General features: G+C 38.1%; 2 protein-coding genes across 3 annotated transcripts in view; both read left to right on the top strand.

Moving 5' to 3' along the window:
* Nucleotides 1-1,866: 1,866 nt before the first annotated feature.
* Nucleotides 1,867-15,348, top strand: LOC114463347 (prostacyclin synthase-like). The gene is made up of 10 exons (XM_028446853.1): nucleotides 1,867-1,953; nucleotides 3,305-3,428; nucleotides 5,164-5,339; nucleotides 7,144-7,287; nucleotides 8,308-8,435; nucleotides 9,542-9,723; nucleotides 13,299-13,434; nucleotides 14,285-14,466; nucleotides 14,855-15,006; nucleotides 15,088-15,348. The coding sequence occupies exons 1-10, from the start codon at nucleotides 1,892-1,894 to the stop codon at nucleotides 15,245-15,247; spliced, it is 1,446 nt and encodes a 481-aa protein (XP_028302654.1). The 5' UTR covers nucleotides 1,867-1,891; the 3' UTR covers nucleotides 15,248-15,348.
* Nucleotides 15,349-16,942: 1,594 nt separating this feature from the next.
* Nucleotides 16,943-25,073, top strand: part of LOC114463337 (potassium voltage-gated channel subfamily B member 1-like) — a 61,125-nt gene continuing 52,994 nt past the window's right edge. The window contains exons 1-2 of one of the 2 annotated variants that reach the window (XM_028446838.1): nucleotides 16,943-17,177; nucleotides 20,032-20,698. In XM_028446838.1, coding sequence (XP_028302639.1) covers nucleotides 20,144-20,698 — 555 coding nt within the window. In that variant the 5' untranslated portion in view covers nucleotides 16,943-17,177; nucleotides 20,032-20,143. Of the gene's footprint in view, nucleotides 17,186-20,031; nucleotides 20,699-25,073 lie in introns of both variants that reach the window. The other variant, XM_028446839.1, reaches the window with a different exon arrangement.

The following is a 25,073-nucleotide window of genomic DNA, read 5'->3' as shown; positions in this document are numbered from 1 at the left end:
AAAAATACCCCCACAGCATGATGCTGCCACCACTATGCTTCACTGTTGGGATTGTATGGGGCAGGTGATGAGCAGTGCCTTGTTTTCTCCACACACACCGCTTAGAATTAACACCAAAAAGTTCAATTTTGGTCTCATCAGACCAGAGAATCTTATTTCTCATAGTCTGGGAGTCCTCTATGTAGGCTTTCATATGTCTTGCACTGAGGAGAGGCTTCCGTCGGGCCACTCCGCCATAAAGCCCCAGCCGGTGGAGGGCTGCAGTGATAGTTGACTTTGTGGAACTTTCTCCCATCTCCCTACTGCATCTCTGGAGTTCAGCCACTGAGATTCATGGGTTCGTCCCAAATTTCTTCCATTTAAGGATTATGGAGGCCACTGTGCTCTTAGGAACCTTGAGTGCTGCAGAAATGCTTTTGTAACCTTGGCCAGATCTGTGCCTTGCTACAATTCTGTCTCTGAGCTCCTTGGATAGTTCCTTCAACCTCATGATTCTCATTTGCTCTGACATGCAGTGTGAGCTGTAAGGTCTTATATAGACAGGTGTGTGCCTTTCCTAATCAAGTCCAAACAGTTTAATTAACGGTGTAGTCCGCAACTCTCAGATCCCTCTCTCCCCCTCCCTCCCTGCTGCTTTCTTGCCCTGCCTCCAAACCTTCCAAAGTCCCTCCCTCGGAGGAGCTAACAAGCTACCGTTAGCCCGACAGCAACAACACAGTAATTTAACATGTTCTGTTAAAAGCATATTGCTGCAGTGTTTCTTTCTTTCAATGTGCACACACCTCAGCAGCAGCAGCAACAACACAGTGTCACATGAACAACACATGCACTTCAGAGTTCTAGTGTAACAGTTACAAATCAATCAATGTAAATCAAGCAGCAGTAATTACCTTTCAAGCAGAAAAGTTGCTAATTCCATGTTCTACTCCTCCAGACCATACACTATAAAAAAAGACAGCACTCCAGTCCTGGGAAAGGGGCAGGGGACGATGAGCAACAGCTGTTAGACAGTCCATCAAACACAATCCTGGCTGTGATTGGTTCTTTCTGCTCAGTCACGGTGCAATCTGCCAAATGCAGCAGGAGCAGCAGGGGGGACTCAATGAGTTTGATGTTATCACACAAACCACTAGTTTCATTGTAAAGCTCATTGTGACAGCTTTAGCAAATATGACAAAAAGTTACTTTTATAAGAGTTGCAGACTGCACCTTTAAACACAGCTGGACTCCAATGAAGGAGCAGAACCATCTCATGGAGGATTTATTTATTTTATTTATTTCTGACATGGTTACATTCACTTTTTTTTACATTTTTTTTTTTTTTTTTTGTTTTGTTTTTTGTACATGCCGAAAAAGGAGACGGGAGAAGCAGTTTTCTTCGAAAATTTACATGGGTTTACAGGATCAGAAGAAATGGACACCATTTGAGTTACATTACGTTACTTACGTCTTTCTTTTTAATAAATTTGCAAAAATAAGTTTTGAGTTTTTTGTCATGTAATATAGGAGGAGGTGTTTCTCATTGTTTTAATGATTGAGAAATTTTAACAAGGTTTTATGAGATTGTTATAATGCATAATAAAGGAGATTGACTTGATTGGTGTTTTTAAACCTGACTGCTAGAAGGTAGATTTAAGAAAGTGTGGAGTACTTTGAGGTAAGTGTCCTCTTTTTTTGGAAATCTAAATATATGGTCACCCTAATATATTTATCATAGATTTAGATTGTATTGTTGGCATATTCCTAAAAATACCCGATCACAACCAGTCAGTGGGTCATTGTTTAGTCCCTTATATGACGTCAGCCAGGTGACGCAGCCTATGTGAGAGGAGGCGGATAAAGCCGTAAATAAAAGGCGGAGTACAGGCTGAGGATCCTGCAGAGACGCACCATGATGTGGATCATCCTGCTGGTGACGGTGCTGCTTTACTTCATCCTCACACGGAGATCCAGGTGAGAGGCTGTTCATTTAGCTGGAGGGCAAAATACTATACACTCTGAATTGATGATCTAATCTCAAACAGGTGAGTTTACTGATGGACACGTGGGTCCGCGTGTTATTGCCGCTTTCCACGTGTGACTGTAAAAACAACCCTGACAACATGATGGATGCGTTGCAATAGTTACTGATCCATATTCTAATAAATGCAGCTTTGTCCATATTTAGCATTTTTTTAGCATTTTTTTTAAATAAATATTGTTTAGTTTGTTGTTACTCATTTTTACATTTTTTTTTCTGTAATGTATGTTTTTTGGAGTCATTATGTGTATGTATCTTTTTGTTGTCTTTTTGTGCATTTTTTGTATGATATTGTTTTTTGTTGCCATGTTAGTGTGATTCTGGAATAATGTGTATTTTTGTATTTTTTTAAGTGTAATTTTGTGCATTTCTGTTGTCGTTTTGTGTATTTTTTTGTAATTTATGTTTTTTGGAGTGTGTGTGTGTGTGTGTGTGTGTGCGTGTGCGTGTGCGTGTGTGTGTTACAAACTATGAATGGGCGAAGGCTTGGACATTGCCTTACAAATTATGTGTTAACAACAGGATTACAGAAAATCATATTAAAATGCGACACAATATTTATCCAACCAATTTGTTTTTCTCAAAGTTGACTGCACATCCTTGACATTACCCCTATGAGATGACATACAGTACGTGTCACTAGTGCAATAATAGCCTAGGAGGAGTTCCAGGACAAAGGAGTTGCGAAATAAAAATAACTCCTTTGAGAACAACTTTCAATTGCCAAATAGAATTATAGCAAAGGCAGGAAAGGAAACACTAACAAAGTAAACTAAAGTAAACAGACATCAAGACAATGATTATATTAACACATTAGTAAGATTAATTATGAATATTCATGATTAAATACATGTGCAAATACACATCAAATAATACAAATCTACAATGCTATGCATATATACAATATGCAATATACATTATCTGCACATGCTTGTACTAACCTGGGTCATGGATGCTGTAGTCTACTAGAAACCATAACATGCTCAATGGGAACATGTAAACTCAACTGGTGTCTCATAAATGTATTGCTGTGCAGCAGCCCTCCCACTACCACCAAGAGACCCCTGGTACATGCAATAGTTTGAATAAAAAAATTAAAAAAAACTGAAATCTGTAAAAATGCAGTTTTCGAGAAAGTGAGAAACAAAATTCTTTACAAGCAAACAAAAAATGAACTGAAATGATGACAAACAAATGAAAAATAAACAGAAAAATGTGTAGGAAACTAAACTTCAATATTCCTGTGTATTTGAATAATGGTGCGATTTATTTTATTTTTTTTAGATCAACAGCAGAGCCTCCTTTGGACAAAGGATTTATCCCATGGTTGGGCCATGCAGTTGAATTTGGAAAGGATGCTGCCAGCTTTCTAAACCGAATGAAGCGGAAACATGGGGACATTTTTACTGTGAGTAGAACATTCAAAGCTATAAATATATGGGATTTGTTCCACTAAGTTATATGAAATAAGATAAATATACTTTATTTTCTTTGTACAAACAAATACAACAAAACTTGTTTGACTCCCACCAATCAACAGAGCAAAGACAATGTGAGAATAGCATAAAAATATTAAATTAATAACAATGTAAAAATATACACAACATATTAGGAGTGTGACGAAATCTCGATACGGCAATATATCGCAATATTTTTCGCACGATCGATTATTGATATGCTCGCGCTAAGTATCAATTCTTTCTTTTAGAAACCTTTTCTGCTTTTTCACTAAAATGTGCAGGTAGGTCTTCACAAAAAAGTTGTCACTGTTGAAAGAACCAATATATTGTTTACTGGAATATTACACTATAATGGTGTCACTGGTAAGAATGACCCTATTTTTTGTTTACAGAAAGCACTATTGGAGATAGTTATTCGTTTACATTGGTATGTTGACGCTGAAATGTTGTCCCCAAGAATACCAAGCCTTAGACTGACTTGATGGAATGGAAAGCCAATATATTTTAACATTTAACTTTATTCATGTGTTTGATAATAGGGAACCGAACATTAAGACAAGACCTTTTTAATGTATTTATTTAACCAGGTAAATCTTTGGGAACCAATTTTAATTTGCAATGACAATCTGGCCAAATGACTGAATACATGTCGTATTAATACAAACACATGAAGTGATGGAATACATAAACAAAGAAAGGATTTTCTCTGCCATAGCTTTAAAAATAGAGGTTGAAGTGAAGCATTCCAGTTTATTCCAGTTATTAGAGGCGCCACCTGGAAGAAGTTGTGGTTGCGTTTAGTGGTGGAGATAAGTTGCTATGTTTTGGCTAAATGTCTATCCTGGGAGACGTAAGAGTACGTACAACTACTTATGTTTTGCAACCCACTTGCATTTCCTGACTGTAAACTTTCTTTCACCCCTGTAGTACCTGTAGTACCCCCCAACCATTTTCCTTCATCTGTCATTTGCACATTGTTGTGTTTTTTATGCCGTTGTTGTTATTGTTTTTTTTTTGTGTTTTTTTAATTTAAATGTGTTTTATTTGGATCTTTCTCTAGTTTATGTCTGTCCCACAGTTGTATATCTGAACTATTATCCTATGTTGGTATTTATTTTTGTTCTTACTGTTTACTGTTGCTATTCTATGGTGTTGCTGCACTATGGGGATTAATAAAGGTTTATTCTATTCTCTATTCTAATATTATGAGGGCTACTGACCTTTTTGCCGGTCTGCCCTTGTAAAATACATCTTGATCTCGCTTGGGTCAGTGTTCTTCATTTAAGAAAAGTCCTGCAGCTACAATTTGCCACCGACTGACATAGAGGACAATTAATTTACTCTCCCAATGTTCATTTTTCATATGGCTTAGGATTTTCTGTGGCACTTAAATGTACTACAGCACAACAGGCTGGTTGAAGACCACTGGCTTTTATAAAAAATTACGCAAAGGGTGTATATTTGTTATTTACTTAAAACCAAAATTTAAAAATAAAGTCTCGTAGTTTTCAGTTCAAACCATATTTTCCAAACACTTTGATCTGTTGGTTTAGAGCTAATGTGGAGGTTCTGACACTTTGACTCTCTAAAAGCACATCATTCAGATGCATGACCGTGTAGACTAGAGTATTCATTGGTCCCTGATAGATCCAGTTAGCATTGCGTTGCATATCTGATTCCCAGGTGCACGTGGCGGGCCGCTACGTGACGGTGCTGCTGGATCCTCACTCGTACGACTCGGTTCTCAGTGACTCAGAGTCGCTGGACTTCACGGCCTACGCACAGGTGCTGATGGAAAGGATCTTCGACCTGAGACTCCCACATGACCAGCTGACCAAAGCCAAAGAAATTATGAAAAGGTATTGCCCGATTTAAACCATGGTAGTGTTTTCAGTTTTCTATTGAAGTGAAGAAGAAAATATACCCTGATCGCTCTGTCTTAATTCATCTCATTATCTAGGATGACCTGATTGGAGTCTACATTGTCTTGCAAACCAACAGATGGATGATATTTTATTACATACTTTTTATTTATTTCAATTTTTTAAATCATTTTTGTGTGCAAATGACTGATAAAGAAAGTCACTGTATCACTCAGCATAGTCCTCTCATCAGGGAGATCCATTTAACCCCGTGTTTACCTTCCCACACACACAGAGAGATCACTTCTAATTGGCTCATTTACCTAAGCACCGCTAAATGAATTCAGTAGTTGTACTTTATTCAAAAAAAAAAAAAAAAGCTTAAAGGACAAAAATTGCCCTTTTCTGTGTAAACACATTTCTGTGAAAGTTTACAAAACACTTTTCTATGATAAGTCTTAGTTCAGCTCAAATTAGCTACATGTGTATTCAGATTTGGATAGGTGTGTTGTCATATACGCAGATAAAAACACAGTTTCACTATGCAATATAATGCTTTTGTTGCATATGTTCATTTATCTAATCAGAATGACCCTTCAGACCAAAGACAGGTCCAAATGTGGTACTGCAGCATCATTAGATGTTAGCTGTTATTGCTAATGTCTTAATGTCTCTTATTCCAGGATTTTTATTTTGAAGTTTGGGGAAAATCTTGAAAAAGATATCTGGAGTTTCTGAGAAATTTATGTGATTCTTTTGAAATTCATAAAAATACCTAACTGGTCTTTTATTATGGTCTACTGCCGGTGGTCATTCATATACAATAATGTATATAAGTCCCGCCTTCATCCTATAGACCCTTATATATACAAATGGAAACGATTGCTGAGTGCTCCCAGCCAATAGGCTTCGACTTCCTGTTTTTGAGATTGTCAATCAAGGCCGCGTGTCATAACAGCAAACAGGCAAATATGATTTTGGCTCTTACCTGACTCATAGACATATATCAATGCGACCCAATGTGACCTTGTTATGTTACTTGATGCGCATGCAGAAAAGTAGAGGCGTGGCTTCTGGTAGATTGAGGGCGGGGCATCGAGACATCCTCTCAGAAACTCCAGATATCAGCTTTAAGTAGAAAGTTTTGTTTGACTTAAAAAAGGTGCTACTCTCTTATAGTGCACTGTATTGTTTATGTTCATTATCTACAACGGTTTGATAATTAATGCTTAATCATTTACTCCTAGTGGGACCTTTGTGGTTAAGTAACGGGCAAAGAAAAAAAAACATTAAAGTTAATGTATTGAAACAGCGTTGCTTTGACTGTTGGTACATTTTCTGATGTGTGTTTTGTACTCGTACATATAATTCTAAAAGCAGGTATTTTTTTACTCATAGTTAAGGAGAGTTTCTATGGGCAACTTTTATTTTTACCTGAGAGCTTTTCTAACGTCACGGCTCATGTGTTCACTGCTCTGGTTGGAGTTTGTCCTCAGCATTTCTGTTCAGCTTTAATTCAATGATGAATATGTGAATCAGCCATTCTGCTTAATTGGGTTAAAACATAACTAGGCCTTTAATAAAACATTATTAGTCCAAACAATGAACATTATTTCTCTCTTTATGTTAGCAATTGTACAAACTGTGCTGAATATGATCCAAACATGCAGCCCAGATTAGTGGGTATGTTTGATCAGATATGTTGGTTATTTAGGGAGTGCTCAGTTATCTTAGTGCCATCAGCTGCTTTCGCCTGAATAAACTGATCAGTTGGCTTATCTCTCACAATCTGTGTTCTCAGGAATTTCGTTGAAATCAGCTTAGACTCTATGAATGGCACCATGCGCAGACACCTGCAGGCCCTGCTGAAAGCTGAAACGCCTCAGAACCTGACAGACTGGAAAGAGGAGGGGCTGTTCAGCTTCTCTTACAGTTTGCTCTTTAAGTAAGAAATAGTTCCGTCTCTGCCCACACACATACGCAAGCATGCACAAACACAGCTCTCACACACTAAATCCTCTAAACTACCTAAAAAACTAAAAAAAAAAAAGCCTGAGGTCACGTCCCCCAGTTAAACAGTTTACTTATGAGTCAGTGCTGGGGTTTTGTGTTTGTAAACTCTGCATGAAAAATGTTGCTCAGTCACAAGATTTCATCACATAAGAGTGAGCGTCGAGCTTCAAGTTACAGCTTCTGGTTGCCAGATGTAAATTAAAACGAGAGCATGACACAGAATGCTATGGGGCGCTAATTGTAAAGTGACGCATGTGAAAATCAACAGCACCTTTTTGCCATATTTAGTAACAAACCACATTTGAAAAACATGTGGATTTTTTAATGTTAATTTTGGCCGGATTTGCAGCAATATTTGTGAAAATTTTGTGATATTTTTTTCCCAGATAAACATAATGTAAATGTTAAATATTAAATCTAAGTTTCAAATGTTAAATCTCAAATGTTAAATGTAAATCTTATGTTTTATCTAAATGTTAAATCTAAATTTAAATGTCAAGGGTAAAACTAGATATTTAGCTAATATGCAAATTTACCGGAATGAGTTTTTATTTTGGTACTCCTGGTGAATTTGCATATTAGCTAAATATTTAGTTTCACCCTTGATATTTAGATTTAACATTTAACGTTTAGATTTAATATTTAACATTTAGAATTCACATTGACATTATATTTTTACAAGAAAAGAAATATTACACCTTTCACAAATATTGATTTGAATCCATTCAAAGGTAACATTAAAAAATCCACATACGTTTCTTAAACGTGGTTTGTTTGCTAAATGTTGCAAAAAGTTGATGTTGATTTTATTATTCGCAACCTTAAAATCGGTGACCCATAGAATGCTGGTAATGGTTATATTCAGTGTAATGTCCTCAATGAAGAAATGTTTTTAAGAGAATCATCATCATCATCGTTTCCCTCGTTTCCCACACCTTGTCTCTCTTTGCAGGGCGGGGTACCTGACTCTCTTCGGAGGAGAACAGAACAATAACCCCAACGATCCCTCACGTGTCTATGACGAGTACAAGACGTTTGATGGTCTCCTTACCAAAATGGCTCGAGGCACATTAAAAGCAGGTAAATGTTCTTATCTCTCACTCTCACCCTTTCAGACTTTTATTCTCCGTCTGATATCAGACAGGAGACCAGACACTAGTGGAAATGTTGAGTGATTATGAGTGAGTCAGTCATGAAAAGGGAGAGGCTTTGTCTTTTTGTTACCCACCCTTGTGTTTAACATTTGTCAGAGCGTCTTGGCTAATGCATTGTGACTTCATCGACGTGTGATCCCTTACATGTGTTTTCCTGTTGAAGCACTGGAATAATTTGTCGTGCTGCCTTTGGAATAAAGTGTTTGAGACAGATTTTCTGTACTCTTAGAAGTTATTTATTTGGGGGGGGGGGGCAAAGACACAGGTCATTTACAGAGAGCACATGCAAGTTATGTTATCTGCAGAGTGTGCGAGGCAGAAAGGCCATCCATCCATTTTCTTACCCGCTTATTCCCGTTTAACAGGGTCGCAGGGGTCTGCCGGTGCCAATCTCCGGCTCTCATAGGGCGCTTGGCGGGGGTACACCCTGGACAGGGCGCCAGTCCATCACAGGGCAGAAAGTCTAACATCAGTTTTTAAAGAGACCTTTTCAAAGAATGAAGGCAGGGCTTCAGATTTACACTTGTGCCAGGTTTCCAGAGATAATGACGGGTTTCAGTGTTATCGCTGGTGAAACTTGAACGGGGCAGTTTCAGGGAAGTTCTTAATAGTGGAACATCTTATGAGGTGAAAACGCCAGCTTCGAAATCAAAAGTCTTGTGGTTTTATCAGCAGTCAAGTGCCTTACCCTGACATAAGGCACAGGATGAGAAAACAGAAGATTCAAAGAGATGTGGGAAAGTGATTATATGAAGAATCCACTTGATTATAATTTTGCCACAATAGCACTTAATGCGATGATTGGAAGAGCTTTAGGTTTCGTCATCACAGATTAAGATTTGACTTGTTGAAACTGGCCCTTTTCACGTCACACGTATGCTAGCACGTGTTGCAGAGTTCACTTATTCATCATTCAACCCATTGAACTTATGCCATGTGTGTCAAAAATGCATTCATTGGTTTCCACTACACATTTGTAAACTGTGGATTGTTGATGACTCACTCACTTGTTGTTTACCTCTGGGGGGGAAGAGGAGAGGAAGACGGCACAGAGGGTTAGGAAGAGGCTCTGGGGACTTTTGGCTCCGGCGGGGCTCACCACAGACTCGGGGTCCAGCCTCTGGCTTCACAACTACAGACAGCTACTAGAGGAGGGGGGAGCTGATGAGGAGACGCAGGAAAAAGCCGTTTTCATGCAACTCTGGGCCACTCAGGTGAGTCAGCCTGAAAATGATTTCTAATTTTGAAATTAAACAAATCTCTGCTTAGTCAGATGAACTTGATGCCCCTATGAGACTGACACAAGCGAGGCCCTTAAAGAACTGTGTTCTATACAGTAGAGCAGTCAGAGAGCGCAAGCCTCCACCTAATATAATCTAATATTATCTGGATCAATGATCCTGATCATAGTACCGTGATCATTCACACTTTAAAGGTTTGGAGGACATTTTTATCACCATTAATAAAGATAAAGTAGGTCCAAATGTATGGAAACCCCTTTTTTTTTTTTTGGCGAAATGGCAATGAAATGCACAATCTGTGTCCAATCTGGATGAAACTCGATGTGGTAATTAATGAACTAACTAGCCATAATCAAGTGACATTTTATTAAGATCACTCAGTTATAAACCATTATATTAATGTTTGAAAGTTTGCCATTATTGACAAATGGGGATTTTTTTGTTGTTAAAAAAAAAAAAAAAACTGATCTAGAATCAGTATATTGATCCAGATCCCCTCCCAAATTTAATTGAGTTTTCCATGGTGTACAGTATATATTTCTTTAAAAATTTTGTAAAAATCCAATAAGTACTTTTGATGTAATCCTGCTAACAGACAAACACATAAATAAACGCCAGTGAAAATGTTACCTTTTTTGGCTGAGGTAATAACGCAAAACAGTTTTTCACCTTAGGGAAGCTTGACTAAATTCAAACAAATGCTTGATTACAAATATGATGATTACATTAATTTGAATATTTGTCAATAAAAAGAAAAATAGAAAAACATTGCTCCAAAAAACTAAATCAAATCTTAAATAATCTAGCTTTTTTTCTAATATGTTTTCAATGAAGTTTAATTTAAACCAGTTCCATTGTATTTATATCTTCTAATACATTATTGTGACATCATGTCTGGGCCTCTGACGACAGCACCGAAGCTTCTTTAGGTGTCACGTCACATACAAGTTGTGATGTAGAGCAGTGTTTCCCAACCTTTTCTTGTCTCATGTACCCTCCGAGGCCTCTCTTCAGATTATGAGAACCCCTTTGTCACTCCAACAATTATCTTGTTTTATTTACATGTTGTTAATAGCTTGAAAGTGTCAACCTGTACGTTTAACACACAATAAATATCAATTTTGTGCATTACAATTATTGTATATCAGAGAATGTATTTACCTCAATTTTTAGTAATGTGCATAACACGTTAATAACAACTAGTAGGATATAAAGGCCACAATATTGTTTATTTCAATAATGCAGTTTATTGTCAACGGGTGGAAAAGCTGTTAGATGAGCATGTACAGTGTCTGAAATAGGCTTAAAAATGACTCAGCATGTTGGAAATAGATTCATCAATGTTTCCAAGTACCTCCTACAATGTGTTCAAGTACCCCTAGGGGTACACGTACCCCTGGTTGGGAACCACTGATGTAGAGCATCAACATTTTGGGGGCGCCACGCCACCTGCCCTGAATGTAACCGCTGTTCCATGTGTCGTCTGCCTTCACACTGCCATACTGGCTTTAATCAGGTGCCCTCAAGTTAAGTAGTTATGCACGCAGAACTGGAAGTAGTAATCTTTCAAAAAAATAGAAAACAAATAAATACCCACAACATTTAATAAAATAAAATGTGAAAACAAAACTTTATTCTTTCTTTGCCACCCAGCATCAAATAGAAGTGCCTTTACTGGGATTATTATCAGTAGTTATTAATACATTTGAATCCACAAAAATACCGTAAATGTTAATAAATCCTGTTGTAAAAATTGAACAAATCCTAACTCTAGAACTTCTGTAGCTCACTGGCACATAATGCTGAATTCAGGACTTTTTTCTTACCAACACTGAAACTACACTACTGGTAACCATGATTGTTAACATAAGATTGTTCAAACAAGTGTCACTGCAGTGCAACACATACTGTGCATGGAAGGCAAACAGTGTGTTGTGTGTTATGTGTTATTTTTACAGTCTGTCAGGAGTAAAAAAGAAGACGTTTTTTGCAGAGAAGGCAACGGATAACCATATAAATCAGGGTTACCCAATCCTGGTCCTCAAGAGCCACTATCCAGCATGTTTTTGATTTTTTTTTCTCTTCCAACACATTAACTCACCATCAAGCTCTGCAGAAGCCTGATAATGATCCTGGTCATTTCAGTCAGGTGTGTTGGAAGAGGGAAACACCTAAAACATGCTGGCTGGGGCTCTTGAGGACCAGGGTTGGGTAACTCTGATATAAATGATAAGATGGTATAGAATAGTACTTGCAGGACTAGTTTTTACCACTAGAGCGTGCTGTTGTCTCTACCTCCAGTCTAGAGGCCGAAATGGAAAAATACTTCATTTAAACTGTTGTTCAAAACTGTGCAGTCACTGAAAAATGGCCTTTGCGTTAAAGTTCATTGTATCAACACCATTAATATTGCGAATTTATGCTAATTGTGATCACTAAAAGGCTCCAAAAGAAAGCCATTTATTATAAAATGGTTTAATAATTTTCTAAAACCTTTAAAAATTCTGTTTCTTTTTTTTTTTTTTTGTGTTTCCAAGGTGAAATATTATGTGGCATTATCCCTGGTTCTTTGAAATCTATGGCTGCAGCTGTTGAATACTTTGTTATTGGAGTGATTTGATAAAATATATCTTTGCTTTACTTTGTTTTCTTTTTAAGAAAAAAATAAATTTATTACTTATACGTATATCATGAAAAGTTGAAAAAAAAAAAACATGCATATTTGACGCTAAAAGATTCCGCTACATAAAAGAAGACTTACAGGTAGAGAATAAAAAATAATCTTTAAATAAATTCTTTATTTCTAATCAAGGTGTCTGAGGCCCTGATGAATCGTTGCAGCCCATTAAAATCCAGCTGGGATGGCCTTGATTAAATGAATACTGAGGCTCATGTTTAATAACTAACTTTTGCATCAAATGTTCTATTCAGAGAGTAGTTTAATGAACTCAGCAGGCCTGTATATTTACAGCAACACTTACTGGAGACAGCCTGTATTTCATTAGGAGTGACACTTTTCTGTTCAGGAAAGTCAACGCCGCTGATGTCATTGTTTAGCAACATGATTTTATTTTTGTAAAACACGAAGGACTCTGATTTAGTTTATTTTAAGACCTTTGGAAAAACCCAATGGGCAGTTTTCTCCATTCTTTGTGTTCACACTGATTCCACATTCTTAGCAAACATCCCTTTGGTTTGCCATAAAACTAAATGGCTTTGATGCATGCAGGCAGATGGTGGGGGTGGGGGTGGGAGTGGGTGGACATTGAGTTTACAATGGCATTCCTTTTTAAGTAAACTATTACAGCACTCTGCTTTCCCAGGAATGAAATAGTCCAGACCAGGAATTAGGTCAAAGCTCACTCATAAAAGGAAGCTTCTTTTTTGTCCCTCTTGGATTTAATGGCGCACTACTTCCTTGTGTCGCCTGAACTCGATCTATGAATACTGTGCTATGTTTTGTTGGCTTTTATCCAATAAGCACTCGTGCTGTCACTATGTAACAGTTGAGAGACCTCCACCCTTCTCACGTTTTTGTTTGTTCCCAGGGTAACGTTGGTCCCGCTGCATTTTGGCTGCTGAGCTACTTGTTGATGAATCCTGAAGCACTGGCTGCTGTAGAGGGAGAACTTACCCACATCTCACAGATGGAAGCCTCAGATTCTTCTCACACACCACTATTTGGTGAGGGTTTTCTGCCAGGGTTGGGGTCAATTATAATTTTTTTTTTATTGCATAAATGTTCATTAATTACAGTTATGGTGTAATTATAATTGTAATTGTAGTTGTGGTTGTAATTTTGAAAATCTGTTGCTGTCATAATCATAATAAATTGTAATTGAGTTCAGATGATTGACTTTGTCATTGTAACTGCCATGAAAATTCTATAAAAAAATTGTCAAATATAATTTCACAGAAAACTGGGGAACCATGTTACAGTTCTGTGTACAGTTCTACACATATGTAGTTAACAATATATGAAATAATCAAGCTTTCCCAAATTTTACCATTAAAAAAAATTAAATTGAGGGGTTTACTGAGGCATAAAAGGCTCCGATGTCCACACTAAAAATATTAAAACATATATTTTCATTGGTTAAGAAGCCTAATAAGGTACCAATAGATAGGAAAGAAATTAGACGATAGATATTTGTTTTTAGTTTATTTTACAGCTGATTTAGGACCTGTTATCATAAGAGATGCTAACAGAAAGCTAACACAAAAGAAGGTTAACTTTTATTAGGTTATTTATTTCAGGCTCAGTCATTGTAATTGCAATTTATTAATTTTATATGTAATTGACTTTCTGAGGATAAAAAGTAATTGAAATGTAATTGTAATTGGAAAAAAATACTGGTAACTGTAATCGTAATTGAAAACGTAATTGTAACTGAAAAATGTAATTGACTCCAACCCTGGTTTCTACCATTTAAGCATCTTTTACTAATATTATTAACTGTGTGAGCCATAACTATTTTCTTAAATTAGATAAATTACAAAGTCCTGGGCTGATTATCACTGTTGTCTTTTCCAGATAGCGCCTTAGAAGAGACGCTGCGACTCACTGCTGCCCCCTTTATAACCCGAGAAGTAGTGCAGGAAAAAACCCTCCACATGGCAAATGGCCGGGAATACGCGCTGAGGAAAGGCGACAGGGTGTGTTTGTTCCCTTTCATCAGCCCACAAATGGACCCTGAGATTTTCCACGAGCAGCAGGTTTGTTGGATCCATTTTAGCATGTGAAACACCTGATCAATAATTCTCTGTACGGCCTGCGAGCACAGTAGGCTAGTGATTAAATAACAGTGTCTTTAGGAGCAGACTGCAGCAATTGTAATTAGCATCTGCAGTTGTTTGTGTGAATTGGATTCAACGCCTACACAAGGCTGACTCGGTTCAATTAGAGGTCAAATCCAGAGTTGTGGGATTTTGAGGGATTATCCAAGCACGTGGGAAAAGAAATCAGGCCTAAAGGTGTGGGAAAACATCACACTTCTATGACTTTTTAAAACCTGCACACCGAGAGGTGAACAAAAACAAGTCAATGTTTTATTTTTGAACCCATATTTAGGAAGTTTAAACCTAAAGTCTCTCTCTTCTCCAGAAATTCAAATATGATCGATTCCTAAACGAGGACAGATCTGTAAAGCGAGATTTTTATAAAGGAGGGAGGCGACTGAAATATTACACCATGCCGTGGGGCGCAGGGACCAATGGCTGTGTGGGAAAACAGTTTGCCATCAAAACCATCAGACAGTGAGTGGCTTTCATTTGTTCTACGCGATAAGTAGGTTATACCTCTGCCTGAATGACATCACATCGTGTTCAATTTCTCAGGTTCGTTCACACGCTGTTGACATCCTATGAGTTGGAACTCTGCGACCCTCACGCTCAGATGCCAGAGATAAATCCCAGCCGTTATGGATTTGGGATGCTGCAACCTGAACGAGATCTGCTTGTACGATACAGACCCAAACATACACGCTGTGAACACTGAGAAGATTTTAACATTTCAACAGGAAGTCAATATTTATATCAATTTTTTTTTTTTTTTTTTTTTTGCTATTTGTTAATAAACTATGTATCCCTTGTTTGTAATCTTGTGTTGTGAAATTCTGGGGATTTTAAGAGTTATTTTATTAAGAGTGAATATTGGTAAGTTTCTGTTTAGAATCAGTGCACCTGATGTCAAATATAGAGCTGGGGTGTAGTGTAATGATAGGACTGTGTGTACAGCAAACAAAGCTGGTCACAGTGACACGCACCAAGCGCGATCATTCACCACACAGGATTGCACCTGCTGTTTGCAGAGTTATAGGGATCCTCATCCCAGATGACAAATAAGGCTCAAATTAAAGACTGTTATGTAATCGGTACTAGTAGGAATGAGAGGCGATTTGGAAGCCGCAAATGCAATTTAAACACACGCCTGTGGAGGTTGCACCGTTTATGTAACACCAACTGGTTTGTAAAGCGTAAACGTACCCGTTTTGAGGTGTACTCCTTGTTCAGCTGTAAGTGATGCGTGGATCTTTAGTAGAATGGCTGATGGTAACATGATCCAACTACTGCACCGCCCTGTATTTTCAAAGTCCGATTTTTTTATTTCCTGGTCAGTGCAACGTCAAAATCTGTCCACCGAAATGTTCCTGGTTTTAGGAATATCATAACGTCCAACGAACTAGATGATGAGCATCAGATCAAAATGCTTTTCCGCTGTAGATTTTCTATTAGAGCAGAAACACAAAGAGTTTTTCTGACAGGTCAAGTATGTGAACACTGATTGGTTGAAATCTTCAAAATGGCAATGCCCACATAAAAAGAGATATTATGTGTGTTTGGGGCCAACTAAATGACTCCAAATTAATAACGTTTTATTATTCAGCTTCAAACTTATCATCTGAAGTGCTTTCATGTGATTGGTTGATATTGTCATTGGTCATCCAGGTTTTTGTGGGTCTAGTTAACTTAGTCAAGGTAAGTGGACTTTTCTTGAAGGTTTTAATTTGAATTTAAATTGTATTAAATAGTCTTCACTTATTGTGTCTCTTCAGAATTTCTAATGGCTTTTTATAAAAATGCATACATGTTCTTTTGACTCCTAACTAAAAGTGGGCAAAAAAAAATAAAATGAATAAAGAATCAACAAAAATCGGATAAAAGTGTCAAAGAACTTGCCAAAGTGGTCAAAATTTTGGAAAAGGGCACGTTTATTGGCTAAAAGAGCTAAAATCTGAACAAAACAAAAAAAAAAGGGGGCAAAATGGGACAAATAAAGTTGTAAAATGGCCAAAAGAAAAAAAAAGGAGGAGGGGGGGGGGGGGGTTAAAAAGTTAACTTTTTTTTTTCTGGGGGAATAATAATTATAATTAAAATATAAAAAGCCACATGTTGAGTATCACTGACTTAATAACAGATTTATCATGGATTTAGTCAATAAATATGGGAGTCTACGGTTGCCTCCTCCACTCCTGTCCAGCACAGTCAAGTTTGGGACGTTGTCTTGTCGCTGCACTTCCATCATCATACCATAGAGTCTGTGAGCTGGGAATAGTTTATGTAATGGTTCCCAGTGAAAGCCTGTGCGCGCACACACATACACACAGTGTGTCTGCTCGGTGCTGTGAGGGTTAACGCGCACACAGGCTGGAGGAGCCTGAGTGAGTGAAATCAGCTCTGCAGGATCGGGCACACATTCACAGGCGATGATCACACACACACACACACACACACACATACACATACTTGTTGATTCGCCTCGTCAGGGTGGACATTGTTGTGTGCGTAATAATGGACCTGTCGATACGGAGCTCGTGATGCATCTGTCAGTTTCCAGCACTGAACCAGGACCCGCACGCGCTTAACAAGTTTGATCAAAAGCGATGCCGGTGTTTGTGCACGCGCGGATCTGGACTAAATGAAAACACGTATGTATGTATGTATTACTATTACATGCATTTTCTTGGAATCACTCGGTGTGTGTTTTGTTTCGTGCTGTCGCTGATCCTCCGTTTCTCACCGTTAAAGCCTCATTTCTATGTTTTCTGATGTGTTTAAATGTGCACCGTCACATATTAATACTAGACTCACTGAACTAATAAACTTTATAGATACAGAGATGTTGGAGGATTTTTGGAAATCAATATTTTTTTATTGCGTACACGTAACACACTGACATCATCTGCTGTGTAAACAGACAAACAGTGAGTTTTACACTTTCACTTAAAGTTGATGATCAGTTGGATTATAAGTGCAGGTCGGACTCTCAGACCACTGTGTGTGAGTGATGTACACAGTCCCACCCTAGTGTCCTCCAGCACCGGGGACCGTGGACAGCGACGGCTGGATTCAGCACCGGACAGCGCTCCCCGGTGGACGACACCGACCTCTGCCTCTGCCCCGCCCCCACCGAAGCCCTAGTCAGCAAGTAGCCCACAGCTCTGTGTCTCCTAAAGCTGATTAAAATATTTATTTGTCCCGTTGATGAGTGGATAAACCACCTGACATTTCAGCTGCATGAGGACACCAGCAGGGAGCTGTTCAGCAGCAGCTCATAAATACTGTATGTCCAGAGAGGGTGCATGGCTCAAGGTTTGGGAAATGAGCTTGTGCATGCAAGGTTAAAGTCAACCCGTATACTACCTCTCAGATGCTCCTCTGAGACGAGTAAATGTGAAGAGTTTCAGTGTCTTATACACAATTGAAACATTTATTTATTTATTTTTTTAAATCAACACAAAACTACCCTAAATATGGAACTACAGCACCAACTCCTTTGGCAAGGCAAATGTATTTGTATAGTGCAATGATTCCCAACCCTTCGTCACTCCAATTTAGTAGTTCTTGTTTTATTTACATGTTCTTTATAGCTTGAAAATGTCAACTTGGACATTTAACACACACTAAATATCAATTTTGTGCATTACAATTATTGTATAGCAGAGAATGTATTTACTTACAATTTTTAGTAATGTGCATAACACATTAGTAACAACTAGTAGGATATTATGGCCACAATAGTGTTTATTTCAATAATGCAGTTTATTGTCAACGGGTGGAAAAGATGTTGGATGAGCATGTACAGTGTCTGAAATAGGCTTAAAAATGACTCAGCATGTTGGAAATAGATTCATCAATGTTTCCATGTACCCCCTACAATGTGTTCAAGTACCCCTAGTGGTACACGTACCCCTGGTTGGGAACCACTGGTATAGCGCATTTCATACACAAGGCAACTCAATGTGCTTTACTTGATCAAAATATGCAACAGAAAACATTCAACTGCTTAAAATCAATAAGAACATTAAAGTCGGCAAAAACATTTAAAATCATCAACAAACGCATGACATCAACAACATGACCAAAAAATCTTCCTCTCAATCATACGCAGTAGAGAAAAAAAGTGTCTTTAACTTTGATTTAAAAATGTTCATATGTGATGCTGATTCAGCTCTGCTCTCAGTTTGTTCCACTTCTTTGCAGCATAACAACTAAAAGCAGTATCGCCATGTGTACTGTGAGCTCTGGGCTCCACTATCTGACCTGTGTCCATAGATCATGTGCTCTGACCTCTTTGTTCTGGTTAAGACCCGAGCTGCAGCGTTCTGAACCAGGTGTAGCTGTTTGATGCTCTTTTGGGGGATTCCTGTCAGAAGACCATTACAATAGTCCAGTCTGCTGGAGATAAAAGCATGGACCAGTTTCTCCTGATCTTTCTGAGTCATTAAACCTTTCACTCTGGAGATGTTCTTTAGGTGATAGAAGATGTTTTTGTGATAGATTTGATCTGACTGCTGAAGGTTTTTGACTTGGTCTTTAGCTTTTAAAGATTGAGACTCAAGGTACTCGCTGATAGCATTCCTCTTTTCATTGTTACCATAGACAATCACCTCCATCTTTGGAGAGGTTACTAGTGGGATTTTTGACCATAGTAAACTTGAGATGTGAGCTTTAACCTAACCCCTGAAGTCAGTGGTAAGTATGTAAATAATTCCAGAGATAAAGTCCAATAAAACTACGACTTTTTCAACCACAATTATTTTGTCTTTTTTAATTTTGTGATTTTGGTTGGTATTGTGTTTCAAACGGTCTTAAATATCCAATATGAACTGTGTGAAACTATGTGTTTCTGAGCCATTTTTCCATGTTTTACTCGCTTTGATCATTTTTTTTTTCAAACTTTTGCCACAGTTTAATATTGGCTTCTTTGGACTAAGGGCAATGAACTCACTTACACTTTGTTAAGCTAGAAAATGTACTGAAATAAACGTATTAACTTAAAAATTTAATACCTACGTATACACAATGTTATAGCCCTATATGGCTATAGCGATAGCAATGCTGTCTGGGGGGTTGGCACCAGCCATGGATGGGAATACTGGCCATAGCTCTCCAATCTACACCAAATCTTACACATCAATGTCTTAAATCTTGGACCTTTGTGCATTGGTGTTCTTGTATGTTGGATGAGAAAACAGGCCATCCCAAAAGTGTTCCCACAAATATTGGTTCATGGAGCATTTCTTTCTGTAGAACCCAGGGGGTACGCTTGAAATTTCCAGAAAAATCAGCTGTACATAAAAATCTCTCGAAAACTCTCTCAATGTATTTTTCTGGTGTGAAACTGAAAACCATACTAGGTTTGGAGTCCAGTAGTTAATGCCTCTGTTGATCAAGAGAACGATCCAGCTAAGGCATGGGAATGGATAGAAATGATTGGTGCGCCTAAAAAGTTGTGTCTATGATCTCCAATTAATAAAGACTTATTATTTTTTTTTTTAGGGTGTCAGTCTTCAAGACGGCCACTGAAGGGGTCATTTCAATGACCATGTCGTCTCGAGCTGTCTGACTGAAGCTTCTCGTCTTTTCAAGTGACCCACTAACTTGAGAGAAGATGACCCAACAGGAGACCGGGGTGGCCACAAAGCAGCCCCCGAATGCAATGGACATTATCAGGAGCAAGACACAGTCCCGTCGGGTGAGAATCAACGTTGGGGGACTTCTCCATGAAGTCCTCTGGAGGACGCTGGAAAGGCTGCCTCGCACCAGACTGGGCAAACTGAGAGACTGCAACACCCATGACTCCATCATGGAGATTTGCGACGATTACAGCTTGGATAACAACGAGTATTTCTTTGACAGACACCCCGGCGCCTTCACCTCAATCCTCAACTTTTACCGCACCGGAAAGCTGCATATGATGGAAGAGATGTGTGCCCTGTCCTTCAGCCAGGAGCTGGACTTCTGGGGCATCGATGAGATCTACCTGGAGTCCTGCTGCCAGGCTAGGTATCACCAGAAAAAAGAGCAGATGAACGAGGAGCTCAAAAGGGAGGCTGAGAACATGAGAGAACGGGAAGGAGAGGAGTTTACCACCACGTGCTGTTCAGAGAAGAGGAAGAAACTCTGGGACCTCCTGGAGAAGCCAAGCTCATCGTTTGCTGCTAAGGTAGAGTCAATTACGACTTTATAACTGTGCTTTACTGTCTGAACAAATGGAGTGAAAGTAATGAAAGGTGTATTAATTTTGGAGTTTGTGATTTTTTTTCCCTTAAAAAATGAAACAAAAAAAAAAGGTTGCATTAATTCATCAAATCCATTTCAGGCTTGCGTGCATGAAATTCATATGCATTTTTAAATCATCTACACCAGGAATCCTCCTCTCTATCACCTCCTCCCCTCCACAGAGCCAGTATTTAATCATCTCCTTTATTAACAGTCCTTTAGCTCACACTCCTGGAACAAGGGAACTTCACTTAATAAGAACAATGTATTTTATCACGTGAACAGCATTTTAAAATGAAATAACTCGTGGTGTTGTCATTATCCAGCTAAATGTTAAGTAAGCACCAACTAGATAAACACTGCGGTTATCAGACAGTAATACAGTCACGTAGTGGTTTCTACGTCCACCAGGCTCAGGTCTTAGAGGGGTTGTCATCTGATACAGAGGTTGTGGGTTCAATCCCAAGCTTACTCCTGCCCGTGTGTTGAAAAGTCCTTGGACAAGACGCTGAACCCTAAGTTGCTCCCATTTGTAGATCAATGCATTGCATGGCAGCTCTGACATCATCAGTGTTTATGTGCTGATATTGTAAAGCGCTATAGGACTAAAGTAAAGGTAAGTAAAGAGCTATATAAGGTTATTCACCATTCCTGTGTGGAGTTTTACTATACAGCAGATGAATGAATAAATCATACACCACTGAATAATTTTGGAAACAGATCACACAGCCTTGAAATGTACTTTTCTATTTGTTGAGACCTTACATTTCAGAGTCCAGGTACTTTTTTGGTTTTGTTTTGTATTTTATTTTCCTCTTCCTAGTTATTTTTAAATGTACTGGAGGAGTCCTGTCTGAGGTAAAAAATGGGAGATCAAATGTTGGACTATGGCTAGACAGTACCATGACTCAGTGTTTATCCCTCCCAATAGAGGACAGGGTTTCTCTGCACAGCCATTACTCAGCGGTGTATTCACTACTTTTGTCATTTGAGCAATATTCAATAAAAACACTTTTTAAAATGTCTTAACAAGTAAAGATTTCTCTTCTTGAAGAGCCTTTAAGCCCTTTGCATTCATGAGTGCACAGTTAGTGTTGGCCTCCACTGTGGCTTTGCCATTCAGCTTGAATTTACTTACAAAGAGGAGCACGGTTTCTGCCAGGGAGAGAAGGTCTATACATCACTGGATGTCTCCTTTTTGGCTGTCGAACGTTCCAACCAGACTTCACAGCTCCTGCCAACAAACTGTTTCTTTATTCATATCACAACAACTCTATCATATTCTACATATGCAACATTTGTTTATCTGTATTCCAGTTCTGGAAAAGTTTGACACCGAACAAGAATGCATTTTAAGTCATTTTTCTCACATCAACAATGGAGGAAATCAATGTGAGCCATTCAATGATAAAAGATAAAGCCATGTTAGTGCAGAAACAACTTTATGTGGCTGGATATTTTACAGTTGCCCGGGTGTGTGATGTGAAAGGGTAAGCAGTTGTGAATGAAAAAGCCCCATGCAGGACAGAATGTCCCATCATGATCTTGTTTCTGAATCCTCCCTGAGGAGCAGTTTGGTCCCAGAGGGATGGTGGTACCTCCGTAACTCCCACAGTGCCCAGGGTTTGGCAGCACAACACTCACATTTGGAGGCAGAATCTACAGATGCTTTCATATGAGAGCAGGTTATTTTTAGCCAAGGTTTCCACAGTCATTTATAGGATATGGCTTTAACTGACCAACCCTTTTGAATTATTTGAAGTGTGATTCATCTTTTTTATCCCTAAAGCTGTTACTGATAGCAAACTGAACATTTAACAGCCAGTCTGAATATTGGTTAGAGCAGTCGTGACCACATTTTTATATCACACATTTCTGGTGACCACACAGATGTTTTTTTTTTTCTCTAGAATAATTTGTTTTAAATACAGATTATCCAGGATTAGTGCACAAAGTGACAAGATAAAATATTTTTATATTGCGTTCTTTTTTAACTATAGATTTATATTTGAGAAACTGAAAGTACAGAATGCAGTTGTTTGAGATTATCTGTGGTGTTTTCATTTTTACAAGAAAAATAATTTAATATATAGTAGTTTCATCAGTATTTTTTAATCAATTTATAGGCATTTCATGTAACCTCATTGTAATTCCAGGTAACCCCACATGGGGTCACGACCACGAGGTCGAAGTCTTTCACAAAAAGTGGAAAAAAACTGTAAAAAAAAAAAAAAAAGGAAGAAAGAACTTGATATTTAAGTAAATGTATTTATTATGGTTAGGAAATATATCACGTTTTAGTCTTCATTCATGTAGTTTGTGTCCTCCACTACCTTTATCAACATTTTTGTAAGACATTAAATAGCCATGGCTCCAATATATTGCACTCTAATAACTATGTATATTCCCTTTACTGTTTATGGTTGGATTTACCACTAACTTTGCCTACTGCTGTAATCGTTGATCAGGTATTTTGGCCGAAAAGCTCAAACTTTGTTTTACACATGAAGAGCTGCTGCAACATAAATAACACTATCCAAATAGTTAATGAATTTTGTCTGGTATTCTATGTGTTTCGCAGTCTGTGAAAAGCAAATAAAGTCCTAAAAAATTAATACAATTCACAGAGAAATTTTAATGAAATATGTAATGAAAATAAAATGTAAATGTATACAATTAACAGTAAATATGCAATGTGTTGACTTGTATATGAACTGTAAGAATATTAAATAAACAAATGTGCTTCATACACCCATTTATGTTTTAATGTAGGCTGTTTTATAATGTAGGAATTAGGGCTGGGCAATAAATCGAGATTCAAGATACAGGATATCGAGTTTTATATCTATTTTGGCGATATAAAACTACAATATCACATATATCGATATATATTTAATAAGATACAGGATGATGGTCTACCTGCTGGGCATTGCTGCCTAACGCACCTCCACCGGTGCTTCCCTTGCATGTGCATTAATCTGAACACACATGCAACATATATATATATATATATATAATAGCTTATTTTGTACTGTAAAGCTCAGTTAGATGATCACTGAGTGCGTCCTAACCCAGATCTTCCCCATAACAAGCCACACTACAGAACTCACTCACACGTGCTGTCCCTTACAGGCATATGAAGCCAAAAGTGGCACATATTGTGCAGCTGTTTGTTTATAAATGAGCCTGTGTGACATTTGGACATCAACAAATTTAACCCAGACTTCATTTGAAATAAAATTATCAAGATTAATATCATATATCACCATTTTGAGAAAATATATTGAGACATGAGTTTTGGTCCATATCGCCCAGCCCTAGTAGGAATGTTCACAGCATTTCAATGTTAATAAAGGTCGACCTACCAGATTCTTATCACATAATTGTATTTAGTAATTGGTTGACAAGTGGGTATTTTATATTTCCTGTACACTTGTCTTAAAATATAAGGGATACTGGAGGTGGTGGGACGGCTCGGAGCAGGCGCAGGAAAATTTCCCTTAATTTCAATCCCAAAACATGACAGGTATGAGACAGTCTGATGCAAAGATTATAAATCCAAAGCAGACAATATGTGCTACTGTGAGTGTGCATGTGTGAAATGTCTGGTGGGGGGCAGACTGTGTTGTGATTGTTCATGTCTTGTTAGATTTCTTTGCTCCCATTTCTCATTTACAGATTTCTTTGACAGCTCTGATCTCTGGGAACTTAAATTTAAATCCTCATTTTATAAAAAAAAAGCCATGCAGTGTTGTTTCTCCTCACTGAGTCTTTGGAGCAGAGCAGGACACAGTCCAATAAAACTGACACTTATTTCTTCTGCCTTGGCAGCGAGGCCTATTTGAACTAATTGCATGGAAAGTTCTTCTTTCTCCGTGAGCCTGAGACGGCCACGACTCGAGGCAGTTAGCTGCCCTCTCAGCACACATCCGATGAGCCTGATTAACTTCACAGTAAAGACTCAGCTTTGTTGTTTGTGATGTCTGATATGACTTTGTGCTTTTTATTGCTCTGTAATGTGTCACGGAGCAGTGCAGACACCGTGCTCTGCTCTGTCTAAACGTTCACGCTGTAATGTGAATGTTCTCTACTGTTTGTAAACCTGGGATTAAATCAATACCAGAGGCATTACTGTAGGACAGTGGTTCTCAAACTTTTTTATGCTCCAGTAGCCCCTTTCTTTTACTTTTGAATGGACTTTTGAACGTCCAACTACACGTGTGATAGCACACATTTTAAAGAATCTTATTTTGTAAATAAGTGGAATGAAACAGTATTTAATTGCTCTTGATCCTGAATAGATTTAATTCCATAGTTTG

The sequence above is a fragment of the Gouania willdenowi genome, chromosome 5 (genome assembly GCF_900634775.1).
Source record: "Gouania willdenowi chromosome 5, fGouWil2.1, whole genome shotgun sequence".
Taxonomy (NCBI): domain Eukaryota; kingdom Metazoa; phylum Chordata; class Actinopteri; order Blenniiformes; family Gobiesocidae; genus Gouania; species Gouania willdenowi.
The sequence above is the reverse complement of the archived record's forward strand: the minus strand, read 5'-3'. Positions and strand labels throughout refer to the sequence as shown.